This window comes from Antechinus flavipes, chromosome 6 (assembly GCF_016432865.1).
Source record: "Antechinus flavipes isolate AdamAnt ecotype Samford, QLD, Australia chromosome 6, AdamAnt_v2, whole genome shotgun sequence".
Classification (NCBI taxonomy): domain Eukaryota; kingdom Metazoa; phylum Chordata; class Mammalia; order Dasyuromorphia; family Dasyuridae; genus Antechinus; species Antechinus flavipes.
The window spans coordinates 40,760,573-40,781,314 of record NC_067403.1 but is presented as its reverse complement, the minus strand read 5'-3'; the positions used below and the strand labels follow the sequence as shown (position 1 = coordinate 40,781,314).

The 20,742-nt window shown below is 36.4% G+C and overlaps 1 protein-coding gene across 2 annotated transcripts in view; it reads right to left on the bottom strand.

The window, feature by feature from the left end:
* THEGL (theg spermatid protein like) overlaps positions 1-18,748 on the bottom strand; it is a 59,139-nt gene extending 40,391 nt beyond the window's left edge. The window contains exons 1-3 of one of the 2 annotated variants that reach the window (XM_051966255.1): positions 18,450-18,748; positions 7,919-7,949; positions 4,353-4,394 (exon numbers count right to left, since the gene is read on the bottom strand). In XM_051966255.1, the coding sequence (XP_051822215.1) occupies positions 4,353-4,394; positions 7,919-7,949; positions 18,450-18,513 (137 nt within the window). In that variant the 5' untranslated portion in view covers positions 18,514-18,748. The remainder of the gene's footprint in view (positions 1-4,352; positions 4,395-7,918; positions 7,950-18,449) is intronic. The other variant, XM_051966256.1, reaches the window with a different exon arrangement.
* Between the last annotated feature and the right edge of the window lie 1,994 nt (positions 18,749-20,742).

The following is a 20,742-nucleotide window of genomic DNA, read 5'->3' as shown; positions in this document are numbered from 1 at the left end:
GGGGGGTGGGGCTGCCTATCAATTGGGGAATGGATAAATAAATTGTACTGTGTGATTGTTATATAATACTACTCTGCAAGAAATGATGAACAGGATGCTCTCAGAAAAAAAACCTGGAAAGACTTCCATGAGTTGATGCAAAGTGAAATGTACTGTGTACAAAGTAATGGCAATATTGTGAAATGATTTAGTTATGAATGACTTAGCTATTCTCAGTAATACAATGATCTAAGACAATGCTAAAGGACTTATGATGAAAAATGCTATCCATCCCTAGAGAAAGAATGCATGTCTGAATATAGATTAAGGCAATGCTTTTAAAAAACATTATTTTTCTTAAGGTTTTTTTGATCTATGTTTTCTTTTACAATGTGATTATTTTGGAAATGTTTTGCATGACTACACATGCATAGCCTACATCAAATTGCTTGCCTTCTCAGTGTGGAGGAAGGGGAAGGGAAGAAGGGAGAGAATTTGGAACTGTTTTTAAAACAAATGTTAAAAATTGTTTTTACATGTAATTGGGGAAAAATAAATACTAAATAAATTCCCCAAAAACTCATTTAAGTTTTTTTCAATTTCATAAGCATTTCCTTTCTGTCCTTCTAACAAGTTGCATAACACAAAAAGAAAAAGAAAATTCTCATAACTAATATACACAATCCAGCAAAACAAATTCCTGGATAAGCTTTGTAAAAAATCAAAACAAAACCAAAGTCATACTAATCTTCAATGAGATTCATTTATGATTGTGTTTATTACCATCTGGTCAAAGTTTCCACCCCCAAAATAATTTTTCTTAAAAGTATTGGAATATTTTTGAATTTTGAAGTAAAAAAAAAGTATCATTAAAAAAGTATATGACATAAAATTTTTAAGTCTTACACAGTCTTGTAATTTATCACAATAAGATGCTAGAACTAAGTTATTTTAATTTGAAGTCATCTCATTAATGTCTGTTTAGCTTCTTTGAGGAGGCTTAATTACTGCCTTTCCTCTCTCCTCACTCACTGATCATGCATTATGTCAGCCTAGCAACATCTTCAGGCTGGGTATAATAAAGATAATCGTCTGGAACATTTGCTTGCTTGCTTTCAGCTAATAATTGCATTACCTCACAAGGCTTTTTTTTTTTTTATTTATCCATATCCCTTGGGGGGAAAACAGCCTACTAAAGGGTTGTTCTATGCACAGATTATGAAATTACAAATACATAACCCTGAGTTTTTAAAGAAGTTTAGCCCTTTATTATTTATCTAAGCTGAGAAAATTTCTGAAATCCTCAGGCTTGCCATAGACTGATGATTGTATGTTATACAGCAGCAGCACTTGGGGCAATTTCCAGGTTCAAAGGTGGGGCTATCTAAATAATTCTCTCATTCAGTCAGAATGTTCTTCCTCATTTAATAGTCTTTCAGTTCTTATACTTTTTACCCCCAACTATTTTGGTACACTGAACATGTATAGGCCAAATTAAGGCTCTTGGGAGGTAGAAAATGGAAAGAGTGAGCTGTTCCTTGCAAAAGCAAATCTAGACAGAATCACAGTATCTTCAAGTTGGAAAAGATTCTATAAATCTCCTCATCCCACCAAAAAATGAACAGAAATCTCCTCCACAAAATGCCTGCAACAAATAACCATCCATCCTCCCCTTGAAAACCTTCAGTGATTAGCCCATTCTATTTTTAAGACAGTTTTAATTATTAAGAAATAATCAGTTTAGAAGATCATAAAGTAGAGAAAAATACCTGAGTTTGGAAAGTTTTTAAAAATTGTTTAACTATTTCCACTCATATGAAAGTGTTCCAAATCATTATTGATCAGAGAAATGCTCTGAGATACCACTACACACCTGTCAGATTGGCTAAGATGACAGGAAAAAATAATGATGAATGTTGGAGGGGATGTGGGAAAACTGGGACACTGGATGCATTGTTGGTGGAGTTGTGAACAAATCCAACCATTCTGGAGAGCAATCTGGAATTATGCCCAAAAAGTTATCAAACTGTGCATACCCTTTGATCCAGCAGTGTTTCTATTGGGCTTATATCCCAAAGAAATACCAAAGAAGGGAAAGGGACCTGTATGTGCCAAATGTTTGTGGCAGGCCTGTTTGTAGTGGCTAGAAACTGGAAAATGAATGGATGCCCATCAATTGGAGAATGGCTGGGTAAATTGTGGTATATGAATGTTATGGAATATTATTGTTCTGTAAGAAATGACCAGCAGGATGAATACAGAGAGGACTGGCAAGACTTACATGAACTGATGCTAAGTGAAATGAGCAGAACCAGGAGATCATTATACACTTCGACAACGATATTGTATGTGGACATATTTTGATGGAAGTGGATTTCTTTGACAAAGAGACCTAACTAAGTTTCAATTGATAAATGACGGACATAAGCAGCTACACCCAAAGAACGAACACTGGGAAACAAATGTGAACTATCTGCATTTTAGTTTTTCTTCCCGGGTTATTTATACCTTCTGAATCCAATTCTCCCTATGCAACAAGAGAACTGTTCAGTTCTGCAAACATATATTGTATCTAGGATATACTGCAACATATCCAACATATAAAGGACTGCTTGCCATCTAGGGGAGGGGGTGGAGGGAGGGAGGGGGAAAAAAATCGGAAAAGAAACGAGTGCAAGGAATAATGTTGTCATTATAAAGTAATCATTAAATAAAAAAAAAAAGTTTGGGAGGTGACAAGAGAAAAAAAAAAAAAAAAAAGAAGGGAAAGGGACCTGTATGTGCCAAAATGTTTGTGGCAGCCCTGTTTGTAGTGGCTAGAAACTGGAAAATGAATGGATGCCCATCAATTGGAGAATGGTTGGATCAATTGTGGTATATGAATGTTATGGAATATTATTGTTCTGTAAGAAATGACCAGCAGGATGAATACAGAGAGGCTTGGAGAGACTTACATGAACTGATGCTGAGTGAAATGAGCAGAACCAGGAGATCATTATATACCTCAACAACAATACTGTATGAGGATGTATTCTGATGGAAATGGATTTCTTTGACAAAGAGAAGATCTAACTCAGTTTCAATTGATCAATACTGGACAGAAGCAGCTACACCCAAAGAAAGAACACTGGGATATGACTGTAAACTGCTTGCATTTTTGTTTTTCTTCCCGGGTTATCTATACCTTCTGAATCCAATTTTCCCTCTGCAACAAGAGAACTGTTGAGTTCTGCACACATATATTATATCTGCACATGTAAAGGACTACTTGCCTTCTGGGGGAGGGGGTGGAGGAAGGGAGGGGAAAATTGGAACAGAAATGAGTACAAGGGATAATGTTGTAAAAAATTACCCTGGCATGGGTTCTGTCAATAAAAAGTTATTATAAAATTTTTTAAAAATTGTTTTAAAAAAAGTTTCTAAGTTTCTGCCCACCACAGGCCAGTTATGTGGTGCAGTGAATAGGGTGTACCAGCCCTGGACTAAGGGGTTCCTGAATGCAAATCTAACTTCAGACACAACACTTCCTAGTTATGTGATCCTGAGTAAGGCACTTAACCTCAATTGCAACCAAAAAAAGAAAAGAAAACCCAAAATAGCATCTATAATCTATTCCCCTAAATAAATCTACCTTTTGCAAAAAATAAAAAAATAAAAAAAAAACAAATGGGGTCACAAAGAGTCACACATGACTAAAACGACTCCATAATAACCATCCCCCCATGAAGTAACCAGGTGGTTCTTATCTCCCATTAGTTGTTTACTTGATTTTACTGTGCACCCAGAATAAGCCACAACTTCCAGTTTGACAGTAGGTAATTAGCTATTTGGAAGATAAATTTACTATAACAAGAGAAAAAAAAATTTCAGAAAGAAAAAAAGAGAAAGAAGGCAAGAAAGTGTTGACTTCTGACCCTGACCCTTAGTCACCAACCCATGATTTCTGGAATGGAAAAGGAGGAAAAATTTGGTGTCCAAGTGAAGTGCTCCCCTGTCTGCTCAAAGATGTCTGGCTCCTGGTCTTGCTCAGTACCAGTCTTTTTTAAACTATTGCTACCTCTTCAATTATATCCTTAATTGAATAACACTGTTAAATCCAGAACATGCAGAATGTTTCTAGAGCCTTAGCTAGAAAGGGGCCACAAACACTGTCGGTACACATGAGAGGAGTGGAATCAGCCATCCAGAGCTTCTGTTTGGAGTCTGGAGTACCCCAAAAGTTGGGCTTCCAGGTACACAGTGAGGAGATAATGTGCACATACAAAATCCACATAAGCCGATACATCAAGAGATAGTGGTAGGAGAGTCCTGCTATGCCCCTAACTTCTTTTCTCCCCTTTTGTCCTTCCTTTTCCTTCCCGTACTTTCTTTACCTTTTTGCACCCTGTCCCCTTCTTCTTAAGGGATAGGTTTTTCTGTGGGCAAAGGAAAGAATAACAGAATCTTAGAATTGTCACAGACCTTGGTGGGTCATAGGATTTAAAGGTCAAAAGCACATTTGAACGTATTTTAAATTATGTAGATTAGTTAGATCACAAAATTGAGACCCGTCAAGGTTAAGTAATAAATATTCTGTCCAGCCCATAACCTAATGCTTTAGTTCTTTTCATGACATCCCTCTGACTAGATGGTCATAGCTAAAAACTGTCACCATTTGGTTAGGGCTCCACTGAAAAAGTGGGATCTCATTTTCTCAGAGGTAGATTGGTCATAGAGTGTGGCAGGCTGTGGAGGGACTGCATAAATCCAAACTATTAAGATAACAGGGTTGGCAAACTATGGCAGCCTGTGGGCCAAATATGACTCATCACGTTTATTTTAAAATACACTTTATTTAAAAATGTAAAAACGTTCCTTAGCTAGAGCAAAGCTTCTTATACTGTGGATTATAGCCCCATGTGGGATCATGTAACTGAATGTGGGGGGTCATGAAATTATGATTTCTTATAGTAAATGTTTGATTTGTCTACCTGGGGTCAAGTAAGGCAGTAGGCCAGATTTGACCCAAGGTCTTAGTGTGCCAACCTCAGTTTTAAACCCATTATCTTAAGGAATTTTACTCTTTCCCTCCAGGATGCCCTACCAAGGACCTGGCTACAACAGGAACTCATCTTTATGGGACCATATACAAGTAACTAATCATCTGAGACACTTAAAAAATATCCCAATCTGGAACTTCCCATTTATTTGATTCTTTAGAAATAAGTCCTCAGAGATACTGCCCCCCCCTAAGCCTATGGTTCTCTTCTGCCAGAGAGAGTCATATATTAGCTCCATTGGACCCTGCCCTTACATTGCTCCAACGATTCATCAGGTTGCTGTTTTAACTCTTCTTGTTCCCGCTAAAGTTCCTTGGGTAAAAACTGGCATACCTTGCATTGCCTCACAATCTGGGGAGTAGTTTTAGGGAGAGTCCCAGGGATACCTTCCCATAGATAGGAATTCTTAAATCTCCTCCTCATGAACATTCCCATTCTTCTGCCTTATGGCTCTGATTTTTCTCAATCTGAGACCGCATTTCCACCCCAAGCCTGGGGGTTCTCAGCTGTAACCCCTTTAGGAGTGCTCCCTTTGCTTGCCCATTCACCAGTTCCAAAAATAACCTCAGCCTTTATTGCAGAGACCTTAAAAGAACAGAACTTTATTTATTGAATATTTTGGGCCAATTTACTTTGAGTCTTATTGTGCTGAGATCCCATTTACTGAAGAGTGGTTAATAACAGCAAAGAACATATGTCCTTCACAAGCTCTCCAGTAGAAGGACCCTGTTTTTTGTTCCTTTCTGTACACAGCCAGAGCTCCCCACCCCCTACATTTGCAGTGCCCCAACTCTAATACAATATGAGCAACAAGGCCCAATTCCTAACCACCAGGCTTACCAACACTGTTAATCCAGGCTGAATGCTCGGACAAGATGAGATACCCTAAGTCATTGAATAATTAACAAAAGGTATTTACACCTATAGTTTTTGTAGAAAGGCTAGCAGCAATGACACTTCAGCTTTGGTAGATGTGGACTCCCTTATCTCCTTATGGAAATGAACAGGATGTATATAGTCTTGGGATGCTCACCCAATCTGAGAGTTCAAAAATACAAATGAGTGGGATTTTTAATGCCCTTCTGACACTTTAAAGTGATCCCTATAAGGATAGAAGGAAAGGCAGATTTGAGGAAACCTGGTAGATATTAGATCTACCAATCTACCAAGACAAGAGCCAATCACTAAATCATTCAGTTCTAATTGTTAGGAATTCTCTTATATTGGGCCCAAATCTACCCATTTTACAAATTCCAGTCAATTATTCCTACTTGTATTCCTCTAGTATCCTCTGGTCACAAAGACAAGGTCTAATCTCTCTTCCACATCTTCCAGCCTCTCAATTATTTGAAGACAATTATCATATAATTTCCAATTCTCTTCTCTAGGCTAAATAACGCTAATTCCTTTGGCAATGGAATTGACAAATGACTTCTGTGGTTCCTTCCAGTTCTAGGATTCAATGTATAAATGAGTTTTTAATATAACATAATTCTGAGTCTCTAACCATCTTAACCACTTCCTTCTGGACATCTTCTGGCTGGTTAATTTTATAATCTGGCATGAAGGCAAACATAACAGAAGTTGTTTGATTGCTATATAGTACAATAAAGTTATCATGCTCCTTGTTCTAGAATATACTTCTATTAATATAATTTACTACTGCATCTTTTAAAAACTAGGATGTTTTATTAAACACAACATTAAACTCAATGCAAACAAGTAAGCTTGGTAACTATTTAGAAAATATTGAATTTTGGACAGTCACAAGACAACGTTGATATATATTATACTTGAAATCATCCAGACGGTATGGTGGATAGAATATTATAATTGTATCCATTATAGATTCAATTCACTGTTCGAGACTGTTATATTTTTATACTTTCATTAGAAGAATTAGCTATAACTTTGAGTTTTATATCATCTAATCTATGTCCTTCTCCAAGTCGCCAACATAAACATTGAGCAGAACAAGATTTGAACAGAGTCCTGTGGTATGACACTAAAGACTCTCTTTGAGTTCTGACATCAATTCATTAATCAGGCTTCTTTAGATTTATCTATTCTACCAATTATGAAGGCAACTAATCATGCTGTTATCCTACATTTGTCCCTCTTGTCCACAAGAATATCAAGGGGACTTTTATCAAACGCCTTTCTGAATCAAGTCAGGTGCTCTCAGGGATGCTTTGCTTTAACTAAAGTAAAACTTCTCACAGATGTCTGGGAAGTCAGTCTCTCCTGCCCCTCCTTACCTCTATAGTCTCTTACCCTTCATTCCCTTTCCCAACCCATGTCCACATCCTATATGATCCAGCTACTTATTGTCCCTTGCATAAGATGCACTATCTCTGAACTTGGTGCCTTTGTTCAGGCTGCATTTATTGCCTGGAATGCTTCTCCTTCTTAAATGAGCCCTTTAGTTTCTCTGACTGCCTTCAAAACTCACCTCTGGTATCATCTCCTTCAGGAGATCCAGATCCTCTCTCTGCTAGTATATTCCTCCCAGAGATAATGTTCCACCCACTATGTATGCAACTTGTAGGTACTGAGTTATTTACAAAGTGTCCCCCTCATCAGAATGTGGGCTCTTTGGAGGCAAGGACTGTCCTTTATAGCCCTACACAGCGCACAGTGCCTGGCACAGAATAAGTACTTAATAAATGCTTACTGTCTGATGACTCAGAACGAGTCTGTGATCTGTCTCAGAAACTCATCATTCATTCTCTTCATCTTTCTGACAATTTCTAAAATAAAATTCCTGATACCCACCAACCCAATTGTTCCAAATGCCCTAGACTGAACTAAATTCTCTTCTTTCCCTGCCTTATCCTGGTAGGCTAGAGATACCCAAAACATTGAATAAGTAAGCTCAGTTGTATTATTTGTGACCTTACCTTGGCTCTAATTTTGAAATAGAACATGAAACTGCAAAAGAAAAAAGCAAAGAAAAACTTTAGTTTAAAAACCATGGTACTGTAAAAAAACATTGGTACTGTACACTTTTAACATTTTTAACATTTTAACATTTAAAATGCTTTTAACATTTTTTATTTTCTTTTTAAATGATGGAATAAATAATTTACATAACACAGTAAAATAAGAAATGATTGCATGTTAAATTATAAATATACTATATTCAATTTGCTACTTCTTTCAAATATACAACAAAGTTATCATGCAAGTTTTTTTTTTCTTTCTCCCCCCTACCATGGCCACCATTAGACACGAAAAGGTGTACATGTATGTACGTACGTATGTATGTATAGAATAATTATATACATGTACATATATGTGCATATAGTTATTCTATAAATACTTCTATTTATCAGCTCTTTCTCTGGGTGCAGATAGCATCTTTTAGGATATATCCTTTATAGTTAATTCAGGTATTTATAGTAGTCAAAATACTTTATTCACTCAAAATCGTTCTTAAAACAATATTGCTGTTCTCTTATGTTCTCTTAGTTCTGAATGCAATGTTCTCTTAGTTCTGTTTATCTTGCTCTTCATTATTTCATGCAAATCTTTCCATGTTTTTCTAAGATCATGGAACTGATCTTTTCTTATAGCACAATAGAATTCCATCACAATATATACCACATACCATCACATTCCATACACCATAACTTGTTGAGGGATGGACATCCCTATAACTTCCAGTTCCTTGCCACTGCAAAGAGAGCTGCTATGAACATTTTAGAATATATAGGTTCTTTTCCTTTTCCCCTAATTATCTTCAGAAATAGACCAAGTAGTGCTATTTCTGGGTAAAAGGGTAAAAATAGCTTAATAACTCTTTGGGCATAATTCCAGATTGCTCTCCAAAATGGTTGAAGTAATAAACAATTCCACCAACAATGAATTATAGTTTAATGATTGTACAACACCATTCATTTGTAACCATTTGAGAACTATGATTTAAAAATTGGATGGTAACCCTGAATAATATTTTTAATGTATTGTACACAAGTACATTAACAGGAGTAGTAGTTATCTATCTGGAACAAAATTCTAATTTAATCATGTAAGTTCTATTCTTATCCCATGTCCTCAAAAGTCATCAAAGAAAACTGTAATTTTTACATTTCCCTACATTTCTCCTTAATAGTCCCCTGATGTTTTTTCCTCCTAGTCATATCTACCTGAAACTACTCAGGACTTTTAGTAAGTAGCCTATTTATATTTTATATATTTATATTTATATTTATATAAATAGGCTACAGGACTAAAAATGAGAAAGACTACTCAGGACAACGCTCCTAGCCCATAGTTTGCACAGTAATTTTAAAAAGCAAAATGGGGACCAGGGGGGAGGGGGGAAAGAGAAGGGCAGTCTTCTTTAATCTATAGTAAACAAAAGCTCAGATCAGATGTAAAAAGTAGATGCCATACTTGAATGAAAAGAGAAACATGTTTCTTGTCTTTCATTATCTGCTTTTACTACTACATAACAATTGTTATACTGTTGCTATTTTTAAAAACTGGTAAAAAAAAATAAAAATCTAAACCAGAGGTAAGGATTAGGAAGCCAGACAAATGCTGAAAAATAGACAGTGGTGTTTTCTGGGTAAAGGTTAGGTCATACTTGTCTCTTAAGTTATTATGAAGACACAAATATGATATCATTGAATATCTATAAATAGATTTGGTTTTGTTCCTAAAGCTCTACTAAGAATTAACAGAACTCCTTTCTCCAAATGCAATCCCTTAGTAATGTGGTAGGTTAAGGCACCTAAATGACACAGAGAAAAAAGTGCTGAGCTAAGAGTCATGAAACACTTCCAATCTGGCCTCAGACACTTATTAGCTGCATGACTATGAGCAAGATACTTCCCCTCTGTTTTTCTCAATTTTCTCAGCTGTAAAATGGAGATAACAGTAACAATCACAGTTTTGTGGGGTGATCAAATAAGGATTTTTTCTTTTTTTTTTTTTTTTTAGCTTTTCCCCTTTTTTATTAAAGCTTTTTATTTTCAAAACATATGCATGAATGAATTGAACCAGCACTCAGCAAAAGAACTCTGGGATATGACTATGAACCATTATATAGAATTCCCAATCCCTCTATTTTTGTCTGCCTGTATTTTTTATTTCCTTCACAGGCTAATAGTACACTATTTCAAACTCCGATTCTTTTTGTACAGCAAAATAACTATTAAGACATGCATACTTATATTGTATTTAATTTATACTTTAACATATTTAACATGTATTGAACAACCTGCCACGGGGGGAGGGAATGGGGCGAAGGAGGGGAAAAATTGGAACAAAAGGTTTGGCAATTGTCAATGCTGTAAAATTACTCATGCATACACTTGTAAATAAAAAGCTATAATAATTTTTTAAAAATATGCATGGATAATTCTTAAACATTAACCCTTGCAAAACTTTGTGTTCCAATTTCCACCCCCTTTCACTTCTCCCTTCTCCCTTTCCTAGATGGCAGGTAGTCCAATATATGTTAGACATGGTAGAAATATATGTTAAATCCAATATATGCATACATATTTATACAATTATCTAGCTGCACCAAAAAAAAAATCAAATCAAACCAGAAAAAAATGAGAAGGAAAATAGAATGCAAGCAAAAAACAACAAAAAGAGTGAAAATGCTATATTGTGATCCACACTCAGTTCCCGTAGTTCTCTCTCTGGGTGTAGATGGCTCTTTTCATCACAAGATCACTGGAACTGGTCTGAATCATCATTGTTGAAGAGAGCCACCTCCATCGGAATTAATCATTGTATAATCTTGTTGTTGCCATGTACAATGATCTCTTGGTTCTGTTCACCAAATGTGGATTTTCAAAATACCTAGTACATAACAGGTTTTATAAAAATGATTATTTTCTCCCTTGTCTTCCCTCCTTTTAGAACTGAAATACTTAAATTCTATTAAATCAATATACGTACCTGGAATATTTCAGAAACCAAATTCAAACCCTATATATTCAGTTCATTGCCATAATAAGTTATTGTTAATTCTACCATATTATTATTTGTAGAGACAGATTCTCTAAGACATTATTTTTCATGAGAGATCTCAAGCAACACTGAAAGTTTCATAATGATGTTTACTTTCTTAGACTAAACTGTTACTTCTTCAAGATGGTCATTTTAATTGATGTTAATAGATTCTATGCTTCAGGTAGAGGCTGAATAAGACTAATGTCACTATCAATACTAAGAAAACATGTCTTAGAAACCTACAATGCTATAAAACATAGAAGGAAATACAAATAGGCTACTTACTAATCAAGCTAAGGAAAAGGTAGGTAAATCTTATAGGTAGAAAAACATTTTCTTAATTTTCCATTGTTTTTTAATGTCACTATATTTCTAGTTAGTCATACCCAAATTCTATAACATAGAAAAGTTGAAAATAATAGGGATGAAAAGATCTCATTCCCGTCTGTTTTAAGTCATGTATTGAGATGTGAAAATTAGAGCATCCTTTCTCCTTATCTTATTAATATAGTTACAAAGCTTTTTTTCCATCTTTAAATGAAAAATTATCATAGATCAGAAAATATCTAATAAAAGTGGAAAAAATGAATACCACTAAACTTTTCACCCATTGTCTTTTTATAAATAATTTTCTTAGCTATATAGTTTTTCCTCTGTTTTAAAGAATAGGCCTTTTAAATACTCTACAAGAGTTCAAAGTTGAAAAAAATCATTATGATTCATAAACAAGGATTCTGATTATACTTCTATTCCAAAATACAATTGGAGATTTTATATGAAACCATATACATTGACTGAGGTTTAAAGCATATGAAAGTCTTTGCTAATCTATGTTACTACTAAGGAAAACAAAAGTCTTTAAAAATATATTTGTTGAAATTCATATATACTTTTATTTTTTCATGAGGACTGATGGCACTAAATCAAGACAGAATATTGATTATAAAGGTTGACAGCAGACAAATGAACAGAATTATAAATTCCCAAATTTATTTAATGATCTTATATTTAATGTCTTTCTTATATTAGCATATAGTTCATATTAACATGTACATTTCATGAGACAAATTTGTTTACAAATTAAGAAACTTTCAAAAATTATCATTCATTTAACCCAATGCAATAAATATTTTTAAAGGACTTCTATGTGATAAAATTGTATGTTACCCTCTAAGAATACAAAGATAAATGTGAAATAGCTTTTAAGCTAGCTATTAAGAAGCTTGAAATTTAATGAAGGAAAATGATAGTCAAAGGACATGAACAGGCAGTTTTCAAAGAAAGAAATCTAAACTATCAACAGCCATATTAAAAAAATCCAAATGACTAATAATTAGAGAAATGGAGGGAAAGGCATGCCTATACACTATTGGTGGAGCTAAGAACTGGTACAGTTACTCTAGAAAACAATTTGAAATTAGATCCCAAAAGTCACCAAACTCTCTATACTTTTTAACTCAAGTGATACCTCTACTAGGCCTGTATCCCAAAGAGATCAAACAAAAATGAAAAGGAACAACTTGGTACCATTATGAGGTACATAGCTAGCTAAGTTCCCCATACTTTATATTTGTAATGCCCCAACTCAATTATAATGCAGGCAGTGAAGCACAAAAATATCTCTAGCAGCTATTTTTATAATGAGAAAAAACAGGAAGTTAAGGGGCTGTCCATGGAATGACTGATGAAATTATATTATATAAATACAACAGAATATCGTTGTGCTGTAGGAAATAATAAAAGCATGCTTTCCACAAAACCTGGGAAGATTTATATGAACTAATGCAGAGTGAAATGAATAGAACCAGGACAATTTTTACAGTAACAACACTGTAGAAACCAGTTTGAAATATTTAAGAACTTTGGTCAATACAATACCAAGCACAATTTGAGAGAGGTAATGAACACAAGATGCAGAATGAGACATATAATTTTGGACTTGGACAAAGAAGAAATTTATTTTGGATGACTTCCTTATTGGGAAGGATCAAACTTAGGAAAGAACCACATCTATAAAATTAGATTGTGCTAAATGACTTCTGAAGTCTTTTCCAACTCTCATTCTATAATAGAATCAAAGAAATTATATTTTGGAGGATATAGAAATCATCCAGGTTAAGCTCATCATTTTATACATATGTAAAAGGAAACCTACAGGAGTTAAGTGATTTACCTAAAATCATACAGATAGTGAGCAACAAAACCAAAATTAAGACTCATATCCTCTAACTCCAGATACATTGTTCTAGAATAAATTATACAATTATCTTGCTACACACACACACACACACACACACACACAAAATCAAATCAAACTGGAAAAAAATGAGAAGCAAAATAGAATGCTATCAGGATATATATTCAGCAAATATTTAGAAAAAATGAACTGGAAGTCTGAGAGAGAGGTTGGAAATAGAAATAGAAATTAGTGATCCTCTATACAGAAGTGATAAAAGGTGATGATGGAAGTCATGAGAGGTCAATAAAGCCACCAAAGGAAAAGTTTAGAGGAGATAAAAGGGCCTAGTAGAGAACCTTGAGTAATATTGACATTTGAACTACAATTCAAAATTATCATGTTATGGTAACCACGGAAAGAAAAAATATCACAAAGAAAGGAATGGTTCACAGTACTAAACACCACAAAGAAATTCAAGGAGGATGGGGAGACAACCAGATTTGGAGATAAGGAGGTAATTAATGACCTTAGAGAGTCTTTCAGTAGAGCAATGGGAATATAAGCAAGATTGCCTAAGGTTGAGGAGGAAGTAGGGAGCAAGAAGTGGCAAGTGCAGAATATTCTTCTAGGTATTCAACAGTGAAGATGGGGAAATAGATGGGATGGCAAAGCCACCCCTAGAGTTGTTTTGTGTTGTTGTTTTGTTTTCTTTTTAGTATGTTCCTAGTCTGAGAGGAAGGAGCCAACAGGAAGGAAAAGACTGAGAGAAGTGATGAAATAATGAAATACAGCTACAAAGGTTTGAGAGTACAAGTTAGCTTCATCTCTTCCTCTTGCACTGAAAGAAAGAAAAGCAGATTAGAGGAGTGGAATTGAGATTTTTTTTATCTTTTTAGTCAAAGAGGAGGCAAGGAAATTTGTTGAGAAAAATGGGGCATATGGGTTTGAAGCTGGGAGTTAAACAATGCTTAGGAGTGTGTGAAAATGAGTAGATAAGAGATGAGCAAAAAGAGTTCTATATTTCAAACAGAATCAAAGATTAGAAAGCAGATGTTTGCAGCTGACAAAGTGGGAAAAATTTTGTGGTTTCCTCCAGGTATCATCCATAGTCATGGAGGAAGTTATAAGTTAGGCAGGACAGAACTAACAGAATGGAAAATGTGGAAAGTCAAAGAAACAAATTATAGAGTCAAGAAAGGACTTACCTGGGGATAAGGTAAAGACAGGGCAGAAAGGAAAGTGAAACCTGAAAGTGTTGACAGATTGAAAAAAGGAGAAAAATCAAGAACCTCAATGTGCCCAAATAAGTAGCCATTGTGTAAAATATTTTCTCAAATTGAAAACTCCAACAAAGTGACCTTTGGCTGCTAAGAATTCCAGGTAAACATTAAAATTTCCAGTCAACTGGGTTTCTAGAAAATTTTAAATATACACTGAAATATTTTTTACATTGAGTAATAGCACAAACTTCAATTAAAAAATGGCTATCTTAACAATAAAACACTAAAATAATTCCTTTAATATTTGTGTACAACATGTACAATGGCTAATCAAGCTTGATTCCTATACTATAAATAGGTTGGTAAGTGGGTGACCACTCTGCCATTTGGTTGAAAAGGTTGCCATCTACTGGAAAAACATAGACTGAACACTCATTCTCCATTAAGATTTCACAGTACATGAATAGTACTAAATTTAACACTACTTATATCATAGGATACTTTCCTCTTTTAAAAAGTAGCTCAAGAGAAACGTGAAATGAACAAATTTAGAGAATTCACCCCAAATGTTCACATGGACTATTTGTACCCGACCTATAGGTAGAGCATTCCAAGCTCATATTGCTCTGATTAGCCATAGCCAGACACACTGTAACTTGACTCTCACTCAGTGATGTCATTTTGGTCCCTTTTGGGAAGGAAGGGCAACAATCACTAATACTATAGAGCCAGTGAAGCGAAGTTTTGATGGCAATTTTTTTAAAAAGCCCCATAACTAATTGGTCACAAATCAAGTCATTCTAAATTTTAAAGTCTAAATATAAAATTTGTGCTATAAATTAGTCCTATCACATTATTCATGGAGTGATGACAGGAACTACTACTTAATCCAACCTTGTGATTTCAACATTTAGCTTTTTAATTTTTTTTTTGAAAAAAGATTTTTAGTAAAGAAAAAAGTTTGTTCCTACCCTACTACTCTCCAACTGTCATTTTAATCCCCTTTTCATTTTGGCACATTAATAATAATTTTAAAAGGTATTATACCTGACATAAGAATTATTCTTGAAGAATTATTTGGGAGAAAGGGGGAAATGAGGGTACCAGACAAGAATAGTGCAAGACAAAATTTATCCTCTTTCAGAGAGCCTATAGTACACTAGACAATTGTTGAAAAAATATGAAATTAAGGAAAAGATAGCTCTACTCAATGGTATTTTAGATGCCTGTAGGGATCATGTGCATATTGCTATTAAAACTAAAGACTAAACTTTCCTGGATTCAATTTAATATGATTTGACAAAAACATTTATCAAATGTCTACCATGCGTCAAGGTGCAAAAAAGATGCTGTCCTTCGGAATTTTCACCTTCAAGAATGTCCCTGATATTAATTATAATTGGATTTTACATAAATAACAACCAAAACTTGTGGTTAAAGTATAATGCTAGCTGTCAAGATAGATAAAAAGATTAAGTAAAGCATTATCCTTGCTCTGAAGGAACTCCAGTTAGATACTTTAACCAATTTCACATTAGGCTCTGTTTCAGTTCTTTATAATATTTTCCACAAATTTTTCCTTAAAGAATGGTGATAGGGACAGTCTCCATCTAAAGTTTCAGACTTTCACGTCATGGATGTGGAACTTCCGAGTGTGAGATGTTGATTGCAATCTTTCACTAACTTAAAATTCTCCTAGGATTGCTGGGGTTGTAAAATTCATTGCCCTGCAGCCAAACTAGAGGAAATGCTTTCTCAACTTAGACCTTTTCAATTTGATAAGACCTTATAAGAGCTTGTCTTTCATTTAGAATAATTCTCAAGAAGCTAGAATCATCTCTATGCCATGATTGTCAAGGAAGGCTTTAATAGAGGTTAAAAAAAAAAAAAAAAGATACAGAACTTGAATGATATGGAATCTAGAATCATCCCTATGCCATGATTGTCAAGGAAGGCTTTAATAGAGCTAAAAAATAAAGATATAGAACTTGAATGATATGGAATCTAGAATCATCCCTATGCCATGATTGTCAAGGAAGGCTTTAATAGAGCTAAAAAATAAAGATATAGAACTTGAATGATATGGAATCTAGAATCATCCCTATGCCATGATTGTCAAGGAAGGCTTTAATAGAGGTAAAAAAAAAAAAAAAAAAAAAAAAAAAAAAAGGATACAGAACTTGAATGATATGGAATCTAGAATCATCCCTATGCCATGATTGTCAAGAAAGGCTTTAATAGAGCTAAAAAATAAAGATATAGAACTTGAATGATATGGAATCTAGAATCATCCCTATGCCATGATTGTCAAGGAAGGCTTTAATAGAGCTAAAAAATAAAGATATAGAACTTCAATGATATGGAATCTAGAATCATCCCTATGCCATGATTGTCAAGGAAGGCTTTAATAGAGCTAAAAAATAAAGATATAGAACTTCAATGATATGGAATCTAGAATCATCCCTATGCCATGATTGTCAAGGAAGGCTTTAATAGAGCTAAAAAATAAAGATATAGAACTTGAATGATATGGAATCTAGAATCATCCCTATGCCATGATTGTCAAGGAAGGCTTTAATAGAGCTAAAAAATAAAGATATAGAACTTGAATGATATGAAATTCCACTTCCCTCATTCTCTTCTTCCTAATAACTCATATACTAATCATCCATACTACTTACTTGTGTTTTCATGTGCATATAATATAGAGAGAGAGATATAGAGATATTTGTTTTGTTATGTATATGTCTTTCCTTTCCCGCCAGATTGTAAGATCCTGAAAAGGAGAAATTTAGTCTTAAAGGCAGGGGAAAAGAGGTTTGCAATTACAACCTGTCTGACCCTGAGCAAGTAATTTAATCCCAGCATTTGAGTTTCCTTTCCTATTAAATGAAGGAGTGGAACTAGATGAGGTCTAAATCTTCGATGCTATTTCTTTGTACCACAGCACCCAACCGTTACATAGGAGATGCTCAATACATTTGTCAACTGATCTCTCACTCCCACCCAGACTTTTGTAGTTAGGTTGATGCTATTCACCCAGTCACCCTATCAGTAGAACATGTATTAAGGGGATTTTATTCTATAATCATAGTAGGAAAAAAATCCAGGATTTGTACTGTCCCAATTACATTCTCTTACCTGAATGCCCTCCACTTTTAGCACCCCCTCCTCTCCATCCCCTCAGCTACAGAAATAAAAAAAGAAAAACAGAGCTTCCTTCCCTTCATTGAGAGGGTATCTGTGTGAACTGTGTACCGTCAGTATGTTGGTTGGTTTTATCGCACTTTTTAAGTTTTGCCAAGGGATTAAAAACAAAAAGCGTGTTAAAAATTCAAATTCAAAACAAGAGCAAGGAGTCGACGGAGCAAGCTAACTAGTTAGGTCGGAAATCACAAGCTCAGTACTCCGCCCAAGTTTCAGGTCAGCTCGGACTTTCGTGACCCGGTCTGAGTTTTTGCGTTTGCTTCTTAGTTCCGGGAGCAAAGACACCGGCGGGTTTTAGCCAGCCACAAAACTGGATCTAGGTAAGGAAAGGGTTTAGAAGTAATTGCTTAACAAATAAAAAGTTTCACTGCAGAAATCCTGTAACAGGATCTCCTCAGAGACTGCGTTACACAGGAGACACAAGCCTGGACGCAATGAAAGCAAGACTGGAAAGTTATCTGGAGCTGGGGGTGGGGAAGCAGCCATTTCCCGGCGTGATTCATGGGCGCTCCCCCGGGCTCTAAGACCCAGAAGGTCACTTAGCTCAGCGCCGCCATTTGAAAGGGAGAACAGTGACCCGACCGAGGGTTAAGGGCCTTGCCCAAAGTTCCACCTCGGAACTAGCAAGGCCGGCATGGGACCCCGTGGCCCGAGGCCACAGCCCGCGCTTTTCCCACCCCCACCCCCACGCCGCGTCAGGAAGCACGTACTCTAGCGCCGCCGCAGGCTCGCCGGAAAGTTCGCACCGGGGGCGGCCCCACTCCCCCACACGTAGCTAGCTCAGCCCCTCGTCGCCCCGGCTGCAGAGCCCGCCCCACTGGGCGGCGCCTCGGCGGCTCCCGAGCCACGTACCGCTGTCCGGAAGTCTGGCCTTATAAGACGTACTAGACAGCACCGTCTGGTAAACGACTTCCATGCATGCCCAGAAGGTCCGGCCGTTCCGAGCGCTGGGTCGGGCCGCAGAGGGCAGCCGCCGCTCTTTCTGCCAGGGTCGCCGCAGTTTTGGTGCGCTCTGATGGTGATCTGGGGCTGGTGCTGTTTCCGAGCCCTGGCCTGCGCTCTCCTTGGTGCTGCTGTTGTCAGGTTGCCAAGGGGACCCTCACGTGTGCGCGTGCGCTCAGGCCTCCCCCCTCCCCCACCAGCCCACGCTGGGCTCGCCCTGCCCCCCTCCCCCCACCCCCCGGGACTTCGTTCCACCGCCGGGCCTTCGTTCCATTGCCTGAGCCCGAGTCCCCCGCGCTGGTGGGTGCACGGACTTGGCGTCCTGCACGATCCTCCTTGGCGCAGCCTTTTCTGTTGCGAATCGTTATTATGGGGACCCTTAGGGTCTGATGCTGCGCTTCCTCTGGGGGATGGGCTGTTGCTAACACCACCCCCCAAATCACAGGATAATGGATGAGATTATGAGATTACACCTTACCTCTACCTGCAAGGTGCCGTTCTTATCCCCATTTTACAGATGTGGACACTGAGGCAGACAGGTCCACTGATTTGTCCAGAGTCTCAGTCTCTTAAGTGACTGAGGAAGAATTTGAATTCAGGTCTATCCGATTCCGAGTTCTGTGCTCCATTCACTACTGTGAGTCGTATCTCACCTAGCATAGAGCTGGAAAAAACCCTTGGAAGTTATCTGGACCAAAGTTTCTGAAACTATGGGTTGGGGTCCCATATGGAGCCAATATCGGAATGTGAGGTCAACAAAAATTTAGCTACAGTAAAAAAATACGGAATGTTCCGTCAAGATTTAATTCTTTGTGTAAAAATAAAACGGGCACACTGGCACATGCCACTTTGCTTCCGGCTTTAGTAAGGGGTAAAATTATATGTATATCAAGGAATTGTTTTAAAATAATTTTCCTCATGATTTATATTTTATTTGTATATCTTTTTATATACCTATATGCCCTGGGTCACACAGAAAGATCTCAAGTGAAAAGGTGGAAAAGGTGGAAAGTTTAGAAGCCCTGAACTCATTTCTTCTTATTTTACAGTTAAGGAAAACCAATGGTTTGTCTAAGGTCATGCAAATAACATGCATCAAAGGCAGGCTTTGAACCTAAATTCTGGGATTATTGGCTCTTTTCAGTATGTTATATATTACCATGGTTGGCTCATAACATTGAATTTACAGCTATAAAGGATTTGGGCGCTCAGTTAGGGGAAGTGTCACATATCAACCAATCAACAAACACTAATTAACTTCTGGCATCGTGTTAAGCCCAGGGGACGATACAAAGACAAAAACATGCAACAATTGCTGTTGATGGAGCTCACTTTTGTGTGTGTCAGTGTTAGGGACAGGAGAGGGGATAGTTTGTACATGTAGAAGTATTGGAATATATGCTTTCAATAGTTTAGCAGACTTCCAGGCTAGGAAACCTCCTTTGCTAGTGTGATTATCTTCTCTGTAATTTCAAGTCTTAACACTGTTGGCTAAATTCCAATAGACTTGTGATGGAAAGAGTCATCTGCATCTAGAGAGAGAACTATGGAGACTGAAGGTGGATCAAAGCGTAGTTATTTTCACCTTTTTGTTGTTTGCTTGTTTTTTGTTCCTTTTTTTCTCCTTTTGATCTGATTCTTCATGAGCACAGCATGATGGATATGGAAATGTTTAGAAAAATTCCACATGTTTAATCTATATCGGATTGCTTGCTGTCTTGGGGAGGGAGGATGGGGGAAGGAGGAAGAACAATTTGGACCACAAGGCTTTGCAAAAGTGAATGTTGAAAAATATCTTTGCATGTATTTGGAAAAATAAAATACTATTTTTAAAAATTGTTGCCTAAAGTTAAGTGACTTGCCCAATGTCATGCAGTCAGTATTTTTTAAATATATTTTTATTTTATTTTATTTAATAATAACTTTATATTGACAGAATCCATGCCAGGGTAATTTTTTTACATTATTCCTTGCACTCGTTTCTGTTCCGATTTTTCCCCTCCCTCCCTCCACCTTCTCCCCTAGATGGCAAGCAGTCCTATATATGTTAGATATGTATGCAGTCAGTATCAAAGAAAAACCTGAAGTGAAGTTTTCCTACTTTCAAAGCTGATTTTCTAAACATTATACCATTTTGCCCCCATATCCATATAGTTGTGTATATATATGAGAAATAATTAGGGAAGTGTAGTAAAAAGAGCAT